This window comes from Mytilus galloprovincialis, chromosome 1, assembly GCF_965363235.1.
Source record: "Mytilus galloprovincialis chromosome 1, xbMytGall1.hap1.1, whole genome shotgun sequence".
Taxonomy (NCBI): Eukaryota; Metazoa; Mollusca; class Bivalvia; order Mytilida; family Mytilidae; genus Mytilus; species Mytilus galloprovincialis.
The window spans coordinates 14545550-14568709 of record NC_134838.1 but is presented as its reverse complement, the minus strand read 5'-3'; the positions used below and the strand labels follow the sequence as shown (position 1 = coordinate 14568709).

General features: G+C 30.5%; 3 protein-coding genes across 5 annotated transcripts in view; 2 read left to right on the top strand and 1 right to left on the bottom strand.

Moving 5' to 3' along the window:
• LOC143066472 (dual serine/threonine and tyrosine protein kinase-like) overlaps positions 1-10695 on the top strand; it is a 37421-nt gene extending 26726 nt beyond the window's left edge. Inside the window, exons 9-13 of one of the 2 annotated variants that reach the window (XM_076239392.1) lie at positions 1244-1400; positions 2224-2379; positions 3119-3209; positions 6034-6283; positions 6621-10695. In XM_076239392.1, the coding sequence (XP_076095507.1) occupies positions 1244-1400; positions 2224-2379; positions 3119-3209; positions 6034-6283; positions 6621-6835 (869 nt within the window). In that variant the 3' untranslated portion in view covers positions 6836-10695. Of the gene's footprint in view, positions 1-1243; positions 1401-2223; positions 2380-2993; positions 3085-3118; positions 3210-6033; positions 6284-6620 lie in introns of both variants that reach the window. The other variant, XM_076239398.1, reaches the window with a different exon arrangement.
• A 1326-nt stretch (positions 10696-12021) lies between these two features.
• Positions 12022-17988, bottom strand: LOC143066502 (protein CFAP276-like). Of its 2 annotated transcripts, none has more exons than XM_076239418.1 (4): positions 17792-17988; positions 15470-15702; positions 14786-14904; positions 12022-14070 (listed from the first exon to the last, which is right to left on the bottom strand). In XM_076239418.1, the coding sequence occupies exons 1-4, from the start codon at positions 17879-17881 to the stop codon at positions 14000-14002; spliced, it is 513 nt and encodes a 170-aa protein (XP_076095533.1). In that variant the 5' UTR covers positions 17882-17988; the 3' UTR covers positions 12022-13999. The 2 variants fall into 2 exon arrangements, with proteins under 2 accessions (XP_076095533.1, XP_076095538.1); XM_076239423.1 differs by having other exon boundaries at positions 12022-12814.
• Positions 17989-18153: 165 nt separating this feature from the next.
• LOC143066455 (endosome/lysosome-associated apoptosis and autophagy regulator family member 2-like) overlaps positions 18154-23160 on the top strand; it is a 37952-nt gene continuing 32945 nt past the window's right edge. Inside the window, exon 1 of the mRNA XM_076239378.1 lies at positions 18154-18332. Coding sequence (XP_076095493.1) covers positions 18261-18332 — 72 coding nt within the window. The 5' untranslated portion in view covers positions 18154-18260. The remainder of the gene's footprint in view (positions 18333-23160) is intronic.

Genomic DNA, 23160 nt, shown 5'->3' with positions numbered 1-23160 from the left:
GGTGTACATGTCAAGCGGGCAGGTGTCATCTGACTTTGACTTCATTTTTATGGTTCAGTGGTCAAAGTTCAGTTTTTGAGTTTTGGTCTGTTTTTCTACAGTGACTTGACTGTTAGTGTTGCTCTCCACCAATTGCAACTTATTCAAAATTCTGACCAAATTGTTCAACTGGTCAGAAAATTGAACTAACTGCTGCAGAAAACCACAGCCAAGTCATAAAAGTGTAAGGTGATAAAAATAAAACATACTTACAATCCTATAACACATTAACTCCACTTTAATGTTGTATTGACAAAATCTGTCTATCAGTTTGTATAGATATATTATAGTCATTTCCATGCTGAAGGAACTGTTATTATTTTCAATTGCTATAAAAAAGGCCAAACTAAGCTTTCATATAGTTTTTCTTTCTAAAAGTATTCTATATTCATAAGAATCAGACATTATGTGAATTAAAACATTTCATATTCAGTAAAATATATGTAAAATTGCAATATGTTTGTAAGAAGTTTCCATGGGGAGATAATCATTTTTTTTTTTTTTTTCAAAAAGACTTTATTCAAAATAATAAAAGTCCCTTCAGCATGGAAATGATTATAATATACAAACTGATCGACTGATTTTTGTCAGTCAAGGTCGTTAAAAACTTCCATTTGTTGTCACAATATCATTAAAGTGGAGTTAAAGTCTTATAGGATTGTAAGTATGTTTTATTTTATCACCTTGCACTTTCACATTTTGGCTGAACAAAATGTTCAATATTCTGACCAGTTGAACAATTTGGTTTAATAATACAAATTGCAATTTGGTCAAAATTTTGAATGAGTTGCAATTGGTGGAGAGCAACACTAACAGTCAAGTCACTGTAATACTATATGCAATAGGTCAACTATGTTTGGTGTATGGAAATATTTTATGATCTATATGTCAGTTGCGCAGATTTTTTTTGACCTTGACCTCATTTTCATGGTTCATTGCTCAGTGTTAGGTTTTGTGTTTTGGTCTTTTTTTCTTAATAGGTCAACTAAATTTGTTATATGGAAGAATTGTTAGCTGTAGATGCCTGCCTGGTATGGTTCATCTGACCTTGACCTCATTTTCATGGTTCATTGGTCAATGTTTTATTTTCTTGGTTAAGTTTATGGGACAGTTGTAATAAAGCTTTATATTTAGGACTATCAACATAATATCAATGATTAGTAAAGAAGGCGACACATTTCAGCGTGTGCACTCTCGTTAACAGGTATGCCACATATGGGAAGAGAAATTGGTCGAGGACAGTATGGTGTTGTGTATTCCTGTGACTCCTGGGCAGGATGTCAGCCATGTGCAATAAAATCTGTCGTCCCACCTGATGAGAAACACTGGAATGATCTAGCATTAGAATTTTATTATACGAAGTAAGAAAGACTATGTAAAGTGTTAACCTTAGAGATTTAGATTTATAAGCATCATTTTTTGGTAGGGCTGACTACTGGCTCAGCAGCTGAGACATCAGTTCACCACCATTTTAATATATATTTAAATTTTTAAAATATATACCCTATCACAAATTTTTAATTAAAAAATAAACCTATAGCTATATTATACTATTTCATGTAACTAAAATAGATCTGACAATTATCTGACTGTGATTTGAATCTCTTAATTCTTACTGACATCTTATTTATTTAACAATATCAGTAAGAAATCCTCAACCTTGTTTTCTTGTCCTTATTATATATTATTTCAAAACTTACAATAGTGTCCTATTCCACTGACCTATCCCTACTACTCAGTACATTGTGAGTGCAAGACTTACAAACATGCTACTAGATAAAATCTACAAATTTGGCTGTTGTCAGACAATGCTCTTTGATCGGGTTGTTGTCTCTTTGATATATTCCCCTTTTCCATTCTCAATTTAAACAACTGATTACAATAAAAGAAAAGAAGAAATGTAAAAAATGCATTTTTTTACTGGATGAGCAATTCAGGCTCTAGGGAGCCTCTTGTAAGTTGAATATTACGAAGTTGAGGGGGGCAGAATAAGATAGTCATTTAGACAACTATCCACCACAGCATTCAAGTCCTTAGACACAATCTTTTTTATTTAACTTTCTATGTTAACAGAAACATTTCTCAGCATGTTCAAGTGTTTTGTATTTTAGCTTCTTATAAATTCAGAAAAATACCTCAGCATCAGTGAGTTGTTCTTTATTTTTTTACTTTCTATGCCTACAGAAACATTCCAGAGCATGAGCGAGTTGTTGCTTTACGTGGTTCTGTGATAGATTACTCTTATGGAGGTGGGACAAACCCTGCTGTATTACTGGTGATGGACAGACTAGTCAGAGATTTATATGGTGCTATCAAACAGGGTTTAGATTGGATTAGCAGGTATGGTCTTATACAAAATTACAATCACTTATATTTGAAACAAGAATCACATTTTTTTTCTTGAAGATAAAGGACTTAGCATCTATTATCATAGATTATTTGTCATTTGGACCAATAAAAAATTTGGTCATATGGACGTTCATTTTATGTCTGAAGGAATCATTGTCAAGGGTCCAAGAAGATTTTATTAAATTAAAACTGTATAACCTATTTTAAAAATAACTAGTCAAGTTTTGTATTAATGTCTTTTCAAGTAGCCTCAAGTCAATGAGAAGTAATAGTCAGTCAAAGCCATATTGGAAGGAATAAATGTAACTACAAAAGTTTATAGTCACCTTAATCTATATGTTTAGCATTATTTATTCCAGTTTAAAGAAAAATTTATTAAAAAAATGTGACAAATATTTTTTGTAAATACTAGAATGATCTTTAACAATGATTATATAGGCACCTCATATAACAAATTAAAGCAATCTCATCAGAACAACATGATTCCCACATCTCACGCATTCATATATACTGAAATTAAATCATACTCATTTATTAAATTCACATCAGTAAATTTTCTTCTAGCTGAAGCTATCCTATTCAAATATCTGTGCCTTATTTTGTAGATTACAAGTAGCTATAGATGTTGTTGAGGGCATCCGATATCTCCATGGGGAAGGCCTAATCCATCGAGACATCACAGTGAAAAATGTTTTGGTACATTATTATTTATTATGTTATCTGATTTCAGACTAGTTGTTGCAGCCGATGTTGTTGAAGGCATGCGATTTTTACACAGTCAGGGACTAGTACACAGGGATATCAAACTCAAAAATGTTTTGGTATAGTGTTTAAAATTCATAACTTTTTCACTCTGTATTGTTGTTTGATATCTTTGAAAATATAACTTCTGTAAACAAAATTTCTCTTTAATATTATTCAACATTTCTAGAAAAATTTATAGCGTGCAGTCTGAAATTTCTTTCTCATAATAAATAAATTCACTTCAAAGTTTGTTGTTACTGTCATATTGTCCAGGATTTTAGTTGAGGCATCTGACTAAATCATGCCCTTTTACAGATATCCCATGGATGCTACTCTGATTTCCCTTTTTATATTCACAATTGTTTTGAATATTCTCTAACCAGCATGGAATTTTCGTTTTCTGCATGGATATTTTTTACTTAAAACAATCTACAGAGCTATTTTATTTTGTTTTTATCTCACCTGCAAGTCATAGCTATTCAAATCTGGCAACTGTGGTTACAAAGCTTTATATTTTGTTTATAATTGTCCTACAATATGAAATTTATTTTATCTATCAAATCTCAAATAACATTGACCTTATTGTTATGGTTCAGTGACTGACATAAGTCAACATTAGATTTATTGATTTGTAATGTTTCACATTTACTATGAGTAATTAGCGTAATATATGTCAATTGAAATCATTGTCCTGATAGGAGTCAGATAACCTTGACCTCTTTACTAATTCAATATTCAACTTTAAATAATGCTGATGTCAGTTCCTCAGTTACTTTAAGTGGTACCCTGATCTAAATCTTGATTACATGGTTCAGTTATCAATGTTATATACTTTACAATATTTAGTTATATTCAATGAAGCTTGTAAGACACTTCAGTTTGTCCACTCATAAAAAAAATTTTTATTACCCCCTTTTTATTTGATTCAATGACATACCTGCCAAGTTTTGAAAGTGCCCATGGGGGTTTTAGTGCGCGACAACAATTTCAAAGGTTACAATTCTTTGCGACGACTATTTTGCGTGTGCTGTTTTGCGGTCTAGAAAAAGTGTCATATTTGTAAGATGAGCTCACATGCCTTTTCTAAAGTTTATTTGCATGATTCTAGTTATTATATATCAGTAGAAAAGATGAACATGTAGCTACAAGACCAGGAATTAATTTCATGTGTAAGGATATTAAATAATTGTTGACTTTTCTAATTTAAAATTATGCACAAAGAAAGACCTTTATCAGGTTGGGAACAACACCTAGGGGTATCCCCTCAATGTAAGGACATTAAAACCCACTTTTTTATGTGTATTAAAACATTGAATGTTTTAATACACATATACATTATTTTATGCATGTTCACACAATCTGTAATCTAAAAGTTAGTTTGATATTCTGAAGAAAAGTTCATAACAAAAAATAACTACACTGATCTTTGTATGCTACTTTTTGTGTTTAATGTGTAATACAAAAGATAACCTTTTTTAACAGCTATCATGACCTTTGAGAGGTGTTGCTCCATGTTGAAGGCCATTATGTCACTTGTGATGAACACCTGAACTTTAGAAATTCTATTTTAAGTGTAGAATTTAAAAATAATTTAACTTCCATTTATTTATATCTTTTGTAGGATATTTTTTATGTCCTTTAAATCACTATACATCAAGGAAACTTAACTTTAAGAAAAGAGAGTTTCTTAATTTACACATGGGACATTTGGAACTGGGATCTCTGGTTTGACTCACTTTTGTCACAAGTTTTGTTGAAAATCTTAAAATCACAAAGAACAGCAAAGGTGGTTTGAGCTGACAGTTTGTTAATGTATGAAAAATTCAAAGATATCAAACAACGATTATCCTGCATGTCTAGCCAGCATGATAGGAGAGCTTTCCTGTCTAATTTTGCACTAACATTCCTCATTATCATAGAATCGTCACTGGAGCTGTTCAAAAAATAATTTACATATTATTTTGATAGATTGAATGAATAATTTAGAATAGAAAAAAAATAAATATTTTGAAATAGAAAATGAATAAATTATTAAGAATAGAAAATGAATAAATTTTTTAAGTAAGAAAAAGAATAAATTTTTAAGAAAAGAAAATGAATAAATTGTTAGGAATAAAAAATGAATATATTTATTGAAATAGAAATTGAAATAATGAATTATCTAGAATTGAAAATCTGAAATCATTATTGACATAAATGCATGCTGTAAATATCTATTTTATTTATTTATGTAAATCAGCAAGCAATCATCCTGGCATTCATTTATACCATTAAGCCAATCCCCATCCTCAACGTATGTTTTTACCAGGAATATGTAACTTAATTTATATAGTATGGTTTATTTGACTGATTAACAGATCTTGATTTTTTTCCTAGAACTTTTTAAATTTTTAGTAGTATTATTTAATTCATAATTATGTAAAAATAAGAATAGATCACTGTAAATGTTTAAGAGGAACAATCATTTGAAATACATGCACTCAAATTTCAGTCTCTGGATATTCAATATTTAAAATTCGGGACTAAATGAATGAATATCTGTAGGAAAATTATATTAGTCTAAGAAATAATAAGAAATAATAACAATTTCTAAATTTATTGCCTAATATATTTTTAAATGCCTTGCCTCTAAAAAAGCCAGAAAATACAGGGAATAAAAGTTTTAAATATACATAGCAAATACATTGTATCTTTAAATTTTTTTAGAAGTAAACTGCTTTTAAAGTTATATTGTACAGTGAATTTATTTTTTTTTAAAAGTGGTGAATGTTATTTGTGAACATTTGAAAGTAATGGAAATTTTAATCAGTATTAATTTTATTTTACGATTAATTCAACATCAATTTCTAAAATATCATGTGCCATTTTCTGAAATGATATTATTAATTAATTACATTTTAGCTTGACAAATCAAACAGAGCCAAAATCACTGATTTGGGTTTTTGCAAACCCGAGGCTATGATGAGTGGCAGCATTGTTGGGACTCCTATTCATATGGCACCAGAATTGTTCACTGGTCGCTATGACAACAGTGTTGATGTCTATGCATTTGGTATATTGTTTTGGTATATTTGTGCTGGACATGTCAAACTGCCCACTGCCTTCGAGCGTTGTGATAACAAAGATCATTTGTGGACTGGTGTTAAAAAGGGTAAGAATATAGGTACAAAAGAAGATAAAATTGAGAATGGAAATGGGGAATATGTCAAAGAGCCAATTATCTGACCAAAGTGCAGAAACAGCCAAAGCCCATTAATGGGTCTTCAACACAATGAGAAAATCCTGTACCTGAAGCAGGATTTCAGCTGGCCCCTTATCAAAGTTAGGTACTAGATATAATATGTTCTGTTTTACCCGAAAAGAAATCTTATGACTTCAATAACTTTTATCTAAATCTAAAAACTTGAATTAAAAACATCATGCTGCTTGTATTTCTAATTTTGCAAATACATATTTTTTAAACAACCTGTTTCGTTCTATTATTTTAGGTTTACGTCCAGAGAGATTAGCAGTTTTTGATACAGATTGCTGGGAATTGATGCAAGAATGTTGGGATGGAGAACCATTGAAGCGCCCTCTACTGGGAGATGTACAGACACGTTTGGTTAAAATCCATGACTATTACAAAAAAACTGCCAACCCACCAACAAAGGAAGTCCGACCAAAAAGTGCTGCATCAAAAACAAAATATAATATTCATTAATTTGAACAAGCCTTTCAATACTCATTCTAATATTGATTTGATTTACGGTAAAAGAAATTTAAATGGAAACATAATTGAGGAAATTATTTTATGTGCCTTCTTTTATTGAAAATTTAGAACTTATAAATTTTGTAAAGGTGTATTGTTGTTTACTATGTACTAAGAACATATTTTGATTTTGAAGGTGATTCCACCCATAATAAATTTTCAATATTTTCTGGTAATTCATGAAAATTAACTGTATTTATAATAAATTTTTCACTCTTACATGTTTGTTTCAGTTATGTCCTGTTTATTTTTTGTTCAAAGATGACTAGATTAAATGTGTTGTTTTTTTTTGTCAACATACACTCATAATTGATGAACTATTACATGTTGTATCATTGTGGTGCATCTTTGTTTACTATTTAAAAATGTGATATCAGAAACTGCCCTCAATTTCAAAAATTGTAAGTTCCATAAATATATAGTGTTTCCTATGATAAAATGGATGTTTGATATATAGTATGAAAGCAATGAACAAAATAGAAAATCCATTATTTCATATCAACAAAAAAGTATTTGCAGAATGCATATTCTGTTTTTATGAATGGTAGAAGAAGATGAAATGCATATTCTATTCAATTATGGAAAACATAGCAAAATTCATGATTCATTTTCACTTAAAAAAAATAAAGAAAAAAAAGCTAAGAAAGCTCATACATTGTTTCAATTTAAATATGTTGCCAATATCATTGATAGTAACATAACTACATTTACACATTTAAGAATTTTATCCTAATCTTGCCTAAGGGTTAAAAGGGACATCAATATTGTTATCTTTTTGTGTGCCTTTTATGTATAGTTAATAAAAAAGATGTGCTACCACAATTAATTTCTTTGATGTTGGAAATAGAAAAGCTAACTTAAACAATCTGATGAATAGTTTTTCAATCCTAAAAGAAAGGTGAAAAAGTAACTATGTTTTACTGATTTCAAGGCATTCTCTATAGACATAATAGCAGAGATATTTTTTATCAATGACCTTTGATTTTTGATTTTTTAATTGGAAGATTCTGATGCCACTATGAATGAGATTTTCCATCAGTTTTGATAAGTTCCACAATCATTTAAGTATGTTGAATTTGAGACAAGTATAAAGAACAATGTATATATGACCTCGAAATAAAAATGAAAATTGTGTCTACAAAGAAGTGGTGCAATTCTTGAGTTTATTTTATTTTGTCATGCAAATTTTGTATGTTCATTTGTTCAAGTTGTTAATGTTGCATTTAATCATTGTTAATTCAAAATTGTAAAAAGGGTACATGTTATTGTTAATATTGTATATGACTTCTTAATTTGGAAATGAATATGTATTCGTGGATAAGTTTGATTGTATGGTGCATTCTATCAAATCTGGTTGGTCCACGGGGGGGTCTCAACATGGGATTTTGGGTACAGGTGTGCAGCTGGGATTTTAAAAACACCCCCCGTTCATATATTGAATAATTGTGAAATCCCTACCTATACATATATTTCACAGCGAAATCATAACCCATTCATATATTTATCACCCATTGATATATCACAATCGGTCAATTACTACCTATTGATATATTTCCTCTGTAAAATTGCACCCCATTGATATATTTGACGGATCAAAAAAGGGACCCATTCCAGCGGCACATATGTATATACCTTTATATAGGAAGAGATCCCCCCGTGGGTTGGTCCTTGATAAAAACATGTTTATTATGTATGTTGATAGAATAACATGTTCACTGTAATTCAGTTTATTAACATAATAATGATATTATGTTAGAGATTATATGAAATACTAACTTGTGCCATCTTGATTTTTAATTAATCAAAATACAGATACTTAAGGATTTGTCTAAAATTGTCAAAATGTACTGAAATAATCATGTTTAAGAATTAAGTGTTTGTGCTTTGTATGTCTATGTATTTGTTAGTCTATTCTTGTTAAAATTTTGGAATTACTACTTTGTAACCTAATTATTTTTTTGATGAACATGCATATTCACCGTGTATCATCGTACAGTGGATATAGGTACTAACCAAGCAGGCGTGAGCGATTTTGATCTTACATGGTAATGAAAATCTTTGTTTTGTTTACATAATATCAATGTGTACTTAAATCTAAACATAAGTGCTGTTTTAAGAAATGATTTGGTTGTAGATTGATGATTACAGATGTCTCATTATTTTCCCAAAACAAGAGGGATTACTAAAACATTGTAAAAGCATGTGCAAATACTTGTCAAAGAAGTTGGCCCTCGTCTCATCCGATATAATTCTATATTCATTGCATCTCTTTTTCTGATAGAAGGTCATTGTGTGTTAAATAAGTATAGTTGGCATTGAAATCTTTCATACATATGTTATTTTTTTATATTTTATCGCTAAAGAATCGTTGTGTATGGTGTTTAGCTGACCACATAAATCCTTATATACGTTAAAATTGAGAATGGAAATGGGGAATATGCCAAAGAGACAACATCCAACCATAGAGCATAGTTCAGTTGTTGTACACTGTACACAAAAACTTTATTTTCATACTTGTTTATTACCCTAAAAGTTTTAAAGAATGAGTAATCACAAGTAGGTTTATGATTGGTAACTATTACTTTTGCCCTGTATTACCTTTCTTTCAGATAAAGCATGCAAATGTCTCAAGAACTGTATCGAAATTGAAAGTTGGTGTTGACATTCACAACTATTTGCCCATGTACAAGTTAATTTTTCTTATTAGAATATCAGAGTTGTTTTATGAATAGGAAAAAATCGATGCGAAAATTATTTGGGAGCAGGAATTTCAAATGTTGAGAAATATACGTTGAATATTGATAAAGCAAAACAAAGATTTTCGTTACCATGGAAGGTCAAAATCGATCATGCCTGCTTGGTTAGTACCTATATCCGGTGTACTGATAATACACAGTGATATTGTACTTATTGAATATTGTTACTGTGATGGAAGCTGACCGGCCATACAAAGGTGCCAATTAGGATATGTATTATAATGTTAGGAAATATATAGAATCATCTATTTGAAAGGCACTGAACCTATGAACACCAAAAATGACAATAAACATTCTTTTGAGTTGCCAAGTGTTCACAATAAGGCCACATTCAGGTTGTCAGAGAAATCTCAAATCAGAAGCCTACAATGCAATGGTTGACATTTGTTTCTGTATATCACTCTATCATGTTAGTTGTTTTTGTATAAAATCAGGCTATTGGTTATCTTATTTAAATTGTTTAACATCTTGTTATATCTGGGCCTTTTATAGCTTGCAATGTGGTAAGGATTTTGCTCATTGTCAAAGGCCGTACAATGACCTTTATGCTGGCTGGTTGTCTCATTAGCAATCATCCCAAGTATCCTTATTTTATGTTGAGGTCAAGTTTCAATCTTCAGCAATAGACAGAAGTTTTAAAAGTCAATGCCAAGCTCTAAATTGTTGAGTTTAAAACAAAGTTTTGAATAATTGAAACATAACCTTTCAAACATCTGCCAATAAAACTGAACTCTCTAACAAAAAAAACCAAAAGATATAACATAATACAGTCATTGTCTAGGTACCTCCCTTAAGACGTACCCATGAACATTTATTTGTAGATAATCAAACATTTTACACTTGAAGATCTAATTTGAGTGATGATAGAAATGCAATATTTTTTTATTTAGGTGAAATGTTAAAATAGACAATACATGATTATTATACTGTTTATTTGCAACTAGATTGATATAAGATAAAAAAAAAAAAAAAGATTTTATTTTAAGATAAGTGCTAAACTTCTGTTGCTTGTTTCATTGTAATTTATTTATTTGAATAAATCATTTGATTTCATAATTGTTAGTCATTATACATTGTTGTAAACAAAGATGAATTATTTTCATCTCTATATAAATATCCAAAAGTAGTATCCATTCCTTTGATGTGTTTGACCCTTTGATTTTTCCATTTGATTAGGGTCTTTCCGTTTTGATTTTTCCTCAGAGTTCAGTACTTTTGTGATTTTACTTTTTACTTCATCAATGAACATTTAAGTGTTATAATACTAGTATGAGATTATCATTATCATTATCAACCAAATTGAGATAATATTGTAATTTTAATTGCATATTATTATGATGAATTCTGTACACTGCCAGTCATCTGAGTGTCAAGTTTCATAGTTAACAGATACTGTGATTAATTAAGGGGGTTCCCAAACCTTGTCGAAAAATAAACAGACGATGCTATGGCTAAAAAAATCAAAAAAAGACCAACAACAGTACAAACACAGCATAGAAAACTTAAGACTGAGCAATGTGAACCTGTCCAAAATCTGGAGATCTCAGGTGCTCCAGAAGGGTAAGCAGATCCTGCTCCATAAGGCATCTGTCGTGTTGCTCATGTGAGTACAAACCCTCTGATCAATCTAATCCACTGACATTCTGGGAACAAGCTTGTGTAACCACATAAGGAACATATCTGTAGTCTTCTGTGAAACAGATATTCCATAATGGTCATCCTAAATGCATCCATAAAATTTACTAATTGATGATTTCAACTCCATCACTTGGAACTATCAAGGAATAAGAAATTAATGCCTAGAATTTTAATCAACTGGGAGATATCTACACTGTATGCAGGTGCTGCTGGAACAACATTACATAGCAATGGAAAGTTGACAATAGGAAAGTCAAAGCCGTCCCTTTGTTAGTTTCTAGATGTAAGTGGCAGATTTAACTGTTTCTGTTGTATACTCTATCTCGATTTTGATAGGATAGATGCCTTTCATATAGTCACTAAATTTTGAAATAATTAGTGAGAAAATGTCATCTATATAGCGAAAAGTGAAGTTTAAGGATACTGTTAACTTCTTTTTTTCTACCCAAGCCCTAAGAAGTCCTGTTTGAAGAGAGCCTCATATAAATAAAGGAACAAGTCAGTAAGAGGAGCACAGTTTGTTCCCATGTGATTCTTTGTTAAAAAGCATGTCCTCAAAATGTGACAAATATGTTGTCAATCAAGAGATGAATCACCTTGATAATGTCAATTACAGAGAATTTTGTTTGCAATCAGAGTGATTTTTTACAAATGTAGATTTATACCACCTTAAGACAATATCTTTGAAGCCAGGCTTTTATTGCTGATTTTTTTTGTGGGAGGAATAAAGAAAAATATTTCAAATTACTAAATTGTAAATTTAATAATAACTATAAAATATCACAAATCAATGCATATCATCACAAACATCTTGTATACGTTTGAAGTCTACAAAATAAAGTAAAATATGAGGATACATACATCCATAAATCATCTAGATTAAGCATATGAAGTTGTATCAAATGATTTTTGTTTTTGATTGTAATGACATAAAGAAACAGAACAAAAATCAATTTGATCAAATTCTAAAAATATCACAGTATTTCACAGAATGTCACTGGTTTAAAGCTTCAATAAAAAAGCATATAAAAAAATTCTAATAGTATGTATCTATGTTTAAAATAACAAGAACTCACTGCCTTTCTTTCTATATCAATTAAGCTCCAAAATTTTGGAAAAGAAAAAAACTGTTTTAATATAAAATATTCAAAAGGACATTTTTGTCATGAATAAATTTTTTCAAAAATAATATTTTATGTACATTTTGTAAATCGATGTCACATCTAAAATTGTATTTTGGTATTATAAATCTAATATAAATTTAAATGCTGATTAATTAATACTGTAAACTACATCACACAATTATTCAGAAAATTTGCATAATTACATATAAATATTATAAAAGCATTGCATCATAAGAACAAAGATCTAGAGGTAAAAGATATTATAAAACAACAAGATGGCCGGTTATTTGCTCTGTTTTATGCTGGTCTCTGTGTTAGTAAGTTATGTACAGAAGAATCTTCCTATGTACAGTAAAATCCTCCATCATGTTTCCTTGAATAACCACCATTAGTTCCATCACTGTGGGAGCTTTCTATAGGATGCAAGTTAGAGGAGAAAAAGGGAAAAGTTAGTAGCAAATACTATGATCTAATAACTTCACAAAATGTCCAGTCAGTAAAAACATGCAAAAATAAAAGAGTTCCAAGATAATTTCTGTTTCAACGTTGACAGTTTTTATCCATCTATCTAAAGTCTTTCACACTTTCGCTATGAGAGAATAGATTTCTCGAATGATTTTAACAAAATTCACTTAAAAAACTAAACCACACTTTAACCCACTCACCAAGGTGGAAACCAATGATATGGTGACATTTCCCATAAGTTAACATGTCATGCAAACAATGTATTGTTGATCCAACTCTACATTGATTTCTGCCAAAAGCATGTGACTTGTTTGGTTTTATGGGTATAAAATGTGACATTACACAGAAAAACAAACTATCTCAGAACTAAACTAATGAAAAATTCTTCAATGTTAAAAACTAGTCATAGATTATGGATGAGCTCAAGCTCAAATCAATTAAGTCCTACAGTCTATATATATTAGGCTTAAACAATATACCTCAACCATATAAATGTGGATTGAGAAAATAGTACTGTCAGAACTTTTCTTTACAACTTTTATCATAATCAAATGCTGATTACATTATTCAAATACTGATTATATCATTAAAGCTAAGTAATAAATACTGTTAAATGCAAATGTTGAAAATTTAGATTGAAATTAATTTAAAATAGCCAAAAAAAAATACTTCCACCAATAAAAAAAGGAATTAAAAGCCAAGCCAGAATAAGCAGATACCAGAAGTGTAAATGTTAAAACATGGTAAAAGACTAAAGTGTTAGTGGAAGACAGATGAAAGCGTAGATCAAGCATACTGTTAGTGCTTTAAACATATTGTTTAGTATTAGTATGCATGTTCTTTAGAAATAAGCAAGAGGTTTATAGTAAGAATGAGTATTAAAATATATATATTTATCTGACCAATAGAAGCTAGCCTAGCCTTTACTAGTATCATAAATAAATACAACTGCTATAGATTATACAACATGAATCAACCAACATCAGCCTTCATACATTTGACCAAAATTAAAGTTAAGTTCAAAATTCTTTTCATACATTTCTTCATTTCATCGTTTTATAACATTTTCACTTTGAAATGTATAATAGTTAGTGACATGTAATAAATAATTTTAGTTTAAAGGGGAGATAATCCTAGGTTGTGAAAAATCCACCATCAGGTTTACGAGAATACCCTTTGTTTGTTGTCTGTGTGTGGTGCCCATCTGAAAAGTCAATATGTTTAATTTATAACAAGTTAAAATATTGCATGTTTTTTTTATTTAGTTCCAAATTTTCTAATTGATTTAACATAATGTCTGGAATTTTAGTTTATAAATTTGTAGCATAATATTATGAACTATGAAAATTATAATCTGATAATAGTTTATACCAGAGCCGAGGGGAAGCTTGTTTGAATTATCTGTTACATGTATTATAAAAAATAATGAACATTGTTTGTCCAATTTTTATAACCAATGATTATTTCAAAACACATTAAGAATATTGATAACCTCATTAGAACCAAGGAGTTTAATTAGACCCAGTCACCATCTCTGAATCCCCTATAAAAAAGTCTGAAATTTCTGTTCTACATGACATTCCTTAGTAATATATAGCCATCATGAATACATGTCTTTCATTTCCTATCATATCAAATTAAGCATTGAGGAATGCATGTACAGAAAAATAAATGTTGCAATTAGAAAGAAACTGAGAATATGGGATCTATAGTAGGACAAACAGGTACATGTGTATGATGGAGGGTCGGTCATGCAAAACAGGGGGGAAATCATAAGAATAAAAAAAAATGCATCTGTTCATGCTTTACTACTCTAGGGTACTTATTGTGTTTGTGTATTTATACTTTTTCAGATGCAGGTTCAAGGATTTTTCATTGCAGAAGAAACATCTATTTCTTAAGAAACAATCTAATCTTACCTATAGCATTTTCAATGGTATGAATGCTATCCTTCTTTTTCTGGTCAGTTATATGTAGAGGGTGGCATAGATATGGTTTGACAGGAACAATTTCTATTTCTCTGTTTTTTAACACTCTCCTGAAAGAAAAGAAAACAAATATAAACATACAAATAGACAAACAAAAACACACTTTCAGTCCTTTTTTCTGTAGCAAGAAATATCTATCAGATTTGTTTTATAGTAACAGCAGCAACCATGTCTAGAAAAACCTATAAAACCCTGAATAACGAAGCGATAGGTATGGTTTAAGTTTTTTTAAATATGAATAAAACCTCAAAAATTTTTTCAGTAAGAACAACTCGCTGGCTTATAGCTATAGGTAGCAATAAACAAATATACAGTTAATTCTGCTTTAAGACTTAATGTATAATGTCCTTGTTTTCAGTAAGAACAATTTGCTGGCTTGCAGATTAGCAATAAACAAACAGAATTCTGCTTTATAAGCCTTATTGTATAATGTATAATGTCCTCGATAGTTGTAAGATTGAATAATTTAAAAAGAATTTTAAATGACCGCATTTTAAAAGATTTAAAATGAAATTGATATCTACATGTACATGTTACTTTGTATCAGTATCAAATCGATATTAAATGGGGAAACTTAATTTTAAATACACAGTTAAGGTATAATTCTTATCTTACCCATGCTCTGAACCTTTACTTTCAGGTTGATACAATGTTTCATTTTTAGCTCTCAGAAATTCATCATGATGATCATATTCTGATTTTAGTATAAAATCTAAACTGTCTTTTGGTGCTTGAGGGTCAAAATGAAACACTTCTCTTCTTGAAGAACTAAGAGTGCATTTTGAATTCAATCTATTCCATGGATCTTCATTCTGTGCTAAATGGGTTGCTTGTTTGTAGGGTTCTTTCTGAAATATAATGTTAATACTGAAGTAATTCAAAAACATTAAGCTACATGTACAGTACATGTATAACAAGTGTATTATCATCTATATTAAGAAAATTAAATGATACATGTACAATTTTGTACTATGAAAAATATTTGTAGGCTGTATAGAAGTGACAATAGTTCAAGCAGGACAGATTCCCGGGTCAGTTGGAAATAGGGGAATATCGTTAAGGTGTATTGCAATATTGACATACATTTGTATATAAACCCAAAACATATGAATCTGCACACATTGTGTTATTTTTTGAAGATGCATTTTTGTACTTTGATGTATTTCAATGTATATGTTGTTGTTTAAGATAACCAATGCAGGTTTTTTTCCTTCAGATTCAGAGATCCTAGGGAAGTATGTCTTGGTCATCATTAACATATACAATCATGTCCATGTCTGTAATGTAAATGTAAACTATAGATACGTCAAATAAATTTTAATATCTTTAACTTTTAATCATTTGCTTCAGAAGTTAAAATTGAGAATGGAAATGCGGAATGTGTCAAAGAGACAACAACCCGACCAAATAAAAAACAACAGCAGAGGGTCACCAACAGGTCTTCAATGTAGCGAGAAACTCCCGCACCCGGAGGCGTCCTTCAGCTGGCCCCTAAACAAATATATACTACTCCAGTGATAATGAACCCCATACTAATTTCCAAATTGTACACAAGAAACTAAAATTAAAATAATACAAGATTAACAAAGGCCAGAGGCTCCTGACTTGGGACAGGCGCAAAAATGCGGCTGGATTATACAACAGAGAAAAGAAATTGGTGATCCAATATAGATGACCAATAATTCTGAGAGACTCAAAGTCAATGCATTCGAAATACAAAAGATTTTTTCAGCACATGGACATATGCAACCAGATAGAATTCCATAAAATGGTCAAAACTTTAAACCTTCAAACATTAATTTTTCGGAGATGTGTTGTCCTACAGTAAAAAACTTAGGCTCAAAATGTTCAGGAAAGAAAGTTCTGAAAGATTATGAGATCATTTAATCAAACAGAATTTGGTACAAAAAAAAACTTGAACACCCTAACAATCTTCAATCTTCAATCTTTGTCGTGATGACAGAGTAATCTCTCTTGTGAATTATCCTCTCTTGTAAAATTATTATCACTAATGTAGTTTCTCCTTTGTACTTAGATATTGTAGGTGGCGCTTTAAAATATTATAGAATTATATAAATGTATCAAGTAAAAAAAAGAAAAAAATGGTTAATTAGGTTATCGAAATGGCATGAAAAATTAAAAAATATTAAAAATTAAAAGAAATTTGTATTAAATTATCCACTAAAACGGTTTGTTTCCTCTATGTACTCCGCTAATAGTTGATTGATACTTTCTGCATTTGGCAAATTGATTAATAAATTGTCTAAATCTGTTGGAATTTGTCCTGTTATGAAGTATATTTGATGGAATAATTTGTCTCTGGCATCTGAATACAGGTCACATTCAAAAAGGTAGTGTTGTACATTTTCTTTTTGTTTGCAGTGATCACAGGTTTCCGAGTTGATGTGCTGGTTTATTATACATGTAAATTGGTATGCATTTAATTTAGAATAACCTGTTCATAAACTGTTGATTATGTTGTACATTCTTTTTGACGGGAAATTTTTGTTTACGTTATTTTTAACTTCAGGATGAAATCTGAAATAATAACATCCAGCATTACTGTTTTCCCATCTGCGTTGCCATTTTTTTGTAACTGAATTTCTAGCTGCTTTTTTTACATCTTGTTTTGTAAATACTAAGTCATCAACTGCTAGTGTTTCTGTTTCTTTAGCAGCTTCTTTTGCCAGGGAGTCTGCCTCATCATTTCCTTTTATGTTGGCATGTCCTGGTGTCCAGTTTAAGTTGATTAAAATTCCATGTTCATTTAAATTTTTTATTTTTCCTTTGATTTCGTTAATGGTTTGATGATAGCTGTCACTTTTCCAATTAAGAGTTAAGATACCTAATGCGGTCTGACTGTCCGAAAATAAAGTTAACATGATCACATAAACTTTTTTACACGACATTGACAATAATTTAAAATGGAAATATTACCTCTGAAAATGTTGGACCGTAAAAGTCTGCATCATTTTGTACTTTAGGAAATGGATAGGGATTCCGTGAAGATAAAGTGTTAGATGCCATGTTTATTCCAGGCCTTTAACTTATCAAATAAATCTATTTGTCTGACAGAAGTGGTACTAATCTTGCAGTTCGTGTACCTTGGCAACGCCAAATCTCGCGTGCACATTGGAGGTCACGATAGAGTGAGAATAAGTTTTAAATACAAAAAATTAATAAAATTATACCAAAAACATTTTAATGTAAAACATAATCGATGGCCAAGATAAGCAAACAGATTTTAAAATTTAGAAAAAAACATACAAAATGAATTTGTAAACATAATAACTTCCGGTGCAATTGTCATTGTGCGTTGGAATAGAACAATATTTGGACGTGCTATCAGCCCTGTGTGTTGAATAACGGGCACTGTCATCATAAAATCATCAACCTGCCCATTGAAATGTTGAAGTTGGCATTTATTTTGTTCTTGTTTGGGCCGAGTTTTCAACTAGATTTACCAACATGTCACCAAGTAAGTTTGTCGTCTGTAAAAAAATCTGCATAATTTTGCTTGCTGAAGTGAAGTTGCTCAGTGAAATTGCTGCTTTGCCTTTAGACTTTTGCAGTTTTGGTTTACAATTTTAATAATTATATGCATCAGATGGAAAAATCGTTTGTTATATAATGAATAGATTAATGTGATATATGTTTCTGAAGGAAAACCTTAAATTAACTGGTAGCAGTACACTTAGACCGAATAACCTGTCTCTTGTGTGGGTACATTTGTCATTTCATATTTTCTTTTTCTTTTCATCATTTGGCTATTTATTATTATTTTTTTTTTTTTGTGTGTGTCCACGTGTGGACACAAAAAAAAAAAAATAATAAATAGCCAAATGATGAAAAGAAAATATGAAATGACAAATGTACCCACACAAGAGACAGATTATTCGGTCTACAGTACACTGTACAGTTCTGGAAATCTCCGGATTGGTTAATTGTTAACGAATTAATGTTGAATATATAAATTTCAAGTTCGATGCATTTTCGTCAAAAACTTTGGTTTTAGTAATTATCATTCGTTTGTTTAGTGGAGTAGTCACTTCCGTTCCAATGTTGAGCAAGTGGTTGGAAAACTATAAAGCTAAATTGCACGAATAATTTGGCAAATTGTGTCCTCATAATTGTCTTTCAGCACTACTACATGTATCATTAGGGAAATGTGATTTAGTATCTACAGAATAAATATTATTTCTTGTCTAAGATGCTTGATCATGATGAACGTTTATAGTGCAGGAATACAGGCGATCCCCTTTATCTGGTAAAGTCTCACATAATTGACGAGTTTTTTCTGGTGACGGACAAACTTGAAAGTGGTCTACTCTGTAATAGTTTCCGAATTCAATAAGGCTTAAATTAAAATATTGTTTGTTTGCCCTTTACCGACCGACCCTATAAATTTGTTCCGCCTGAAAATCTTTTATTTGTATTTTATTTACCAGCAAGATTTTATTTTATTTTTTCGTTCCTACCAGAAATTCTATAATTGTATTTCCCGCTCAAAGTGTTTTTACCGGAATCCTCGGGTTTTATCTTCCCTGTACGTGCAGTGGCGGATCCAGAAATTTTCATAAGTGGGGGCCCACTGACTGACCTAAGGCTTCAGTGATTTCCTAAATAGGCAACCAAATTTTTTTCCAAAAAGGGGGGGCCCGGGCTCCCTGGGCCCCCCTCTAAATCCGCCTCTGACGTGTAAGGTCTTGTCCCTGTTTGGTATCACTTGAGTGTTTGACATGAACACTTGAAATTAGAGTTTCAAAGCAATTGTCTGAAATTGATTTGAAAGATTTGAAATCATGATTTGTCTGATATGGCAAATGTTACTCTGTGTGTATTAACTTGAAGAGCAGGGTTACTGTCATTCAAAAGTTGGTCCAATACAAAATTATCAACGTGTGTAGATTTTGTATCCTATGTACTGTAGGGATGGCCTTCGGTGATCTGTAGATCAAGATGATTATGTTAACGATGCCTTCGACCAGCATTGATATATTATTTATATCTGACATGAACCAAAGGTCTGTAAAGTAGACAATATTTGGCAGTAAAAAATTTTCCATGCAGATCATTTATAAATGCGAGAGTTTTAAGTCTTGTAGCATTTTTATTGGAAACACAGGCACACACGGAAATTTAAACACTCTAGCAGGGATGGGGTCGATTACTTTAAAATGTAATCGATTAAATTACAATTACTTTGTTAATAAAATGTAATCGATTACATTACAATTACACCCTATTTCATATGTAATCGATTACATTAGATTACTTTTCTTTATTGTAATCACAGGGGTGTGGAAATGCTATGCCCGACTCGCCCGACTCTTACATTTGAACAACCGGACAAGTAATTATTTTTGTCTCGGTTGCCCGTGGACAAGTAAAAAAAATATACAAGACAAAGTTCAAATCCAACAAAAATGTAGAATTAATTCCAAAACATATAAAGATGATTAATTTATGTAAAGAAACCAATAAACATCAATGTCCATGACGAAAAATATTACATAATACCGAAATAGATTGATAAGGAAATTGATAAAAAAATAGGTATGCGAACCCGAGTTGCGTAACATTGCATTGATTTTTTCCATTGACCCGGGATTGTCGATTAGGTTTTATCCATTATTCACCGGAAGTACTTTTCTTTAGTTTTTGTATCGACAGTCAGATTGATAAATATTAAATATTAAAGACACCGGTTAAGCAAGACAAAAAGAGTTATGAGTCGAGTAGAAAACCTAAAACGCAGATGGAGAAGAACACGTATTTTAAAAAAGATTCGAAAGCCAGAATTTCAGACATAGTGTACATTAGATTGCCCTGGCTATCTTGGATGGAAATTCGTAAAATAAATAATTTGTTGTCTCATCTATAGAAGACAGGTCAGCATCATTTGTTGTCAAAGTGGTAAATAGAAGAGATGATTGAATTGCCCCTCGAGACAATTACGAAAGAAACAAAACGTGTGTCACTAGAGAGAAACACCAAAACTTCACCATGTTCACTAACTGTCCTCTTAAATTATTTAGTATATGTACCTACTGGCTACAATTTTTTTAAACAAAAAACTGCTGTAAAATCGTCCTCTGCATTATGTTATCTCATTGGTTGGTTTGCTGTTAGGTTTCTGTCCCATTGATGTTAACCCATTTCCTACTTTCCTAAAGGTTTACACAAAATAAACAAATGGATTTCATTTGTTTGTGATGCAAAAAAGTGCTAAGAATCATATATTCATGATATTAGCTAACAATTAAATACTTCAATATTTATTGGGACCATCGGGGCAAGTAACTTTTTTCCCAGACAAGTGAAATTTACTGTTTTACTTGCCCAGGGACAAGTGCTCACAACAAATATTTCCACACCCCTGAATCATGATTACTTTAGATTACTTATGATTACATTGTATATTGCTATATCAAAGTTTTTTTGATAACTTTTTATCCTCACAATAAAGCTTATTTTGGTGATTTTTTTAAAAGCCTTAATTTATTCATCTTTTTAAAAGAATTTATAGACAAGACAGTTACAGTTACGGTGTAACATGTGTAATTTGATATAGACAAGTGTCTTTCTCTATGTAAAAGATATAACTTTATTTTTAACTTCAAATTGTAACCAACTGCCTTGTTAACAAAAAACTGAAAATGAAATAAGGAAAAATTAAGTATAGTTTTATTGTCTGTTGGGACTTAATTGACACATCCATTAATGTTTTTACAGGTGTTAATCACTACTTCCATTTTTTTAAACAAACAATAGGTGGGCTTGGGTATTAAAATTTTATTGTCTTAATAACAATATCAATAAAGTTAAAAGTGGTTGATTGTCATTATTTGTTTGAACATTTTTAATACTTGATCTAATTGAAATTAATAGAATTATTGTCAGGTGAAAACACAAAACAGTTTTGTAACTTAGGAAAGATTATACATTTTTCTTTATATTAAGAAACAGTTTGTTGTATTGATGAAACTTCTGACGTCACCTATTGTTTACTATGCATATTGTTTGCAATATTATGCCATATGTATACACTGTACATGTACTTGTTTATACTGGTGAGCCTTCAGGCTTAAAGTTAATAAAGAATAAAAATAAGAAAGCACATTTTATACACGAATTTATGGAAAATAAAATTTATTCAATTTTGTCAATAAATGAAACCTGGTTTTAACTTCCATTTTAAATTAAGTGGGCTTACATATTCATGCCGACCATCAAAGTTAAATAGGAACTAAATGTTTTCTGCATTTGAATTTCAATGTATTTATGTAAAAATATTGGGTAAACTGATATGAAATTGGAGGTAATATCAGAAGTTTTCAATAAAGGAAAACAAATGCTTTCAAGGCATATTCTTGTATCATAAGAGCTCAATCTCACAAAATAATATTGGAGAGTAAATTTCCGTTTGTAAACTGTTAACAAAATAAAACACTTGGTTATACAGATTTGTTATATAGATGATCACGTCATCATTGTGATTACTAGTTTCATGATTTTTCATTCAAGCTTTGCATTTTCTTATTTTCATCTTGTCTATCAAAAATTATTTTCATATATATACAAGATTTGTAATCAGCAAGTAATCATATGAATGTAATCTTAAAGTAATTGAAAAGTAATCATGATTACACCTGTTTTTTGCCATGTAATCAATTACATTACGATTACTTGTAATCAGAAATGGCATGATTACTGATTACATAGGATTACACTGCAAAATGTAATCGATTACAGCTGATTACGATTACTGATTACGATTACCCCATGCCTGCACTCTAGGGACTTTTTCTACTAGTAATGTATGTCTGCCCGTACATATTTTATCAGGATAAAGTTATCTCTAACAGAAAACCTTTAGGTCGAGGTAAGAGTACATGATGGGAGGTACAGAATATTAGTACAAGTTAAAACTCTTAAACATGCTAAAGTTCCAGTTTATAAATGTTGAAAATATGCCACACAGCCCTATATTTTGATATTTGAAAACAAAATAGTAGTGCATATGAATTAACTTCACATTCTACACGATAATCTTTTTTCAAAACTTCTGGAGACTATTATACTAATGGTCCCAGAAACTTATTAGTAAAAGCATACTTAAACGAAAGCAATACAAACAAAAAGGACACCATGCTGATTTTGTTTCTCTAAAATAAAATATTATACCTACCTGCCTACCAATAACAGAAAATATTTCAAGCTAAGTTATTTTTTGGAAAAGTAAAATAAAAGATTTTACTTACCTACCTACCCTGTTTCAAAACATAGGGTCGGAAAAGGGCAAA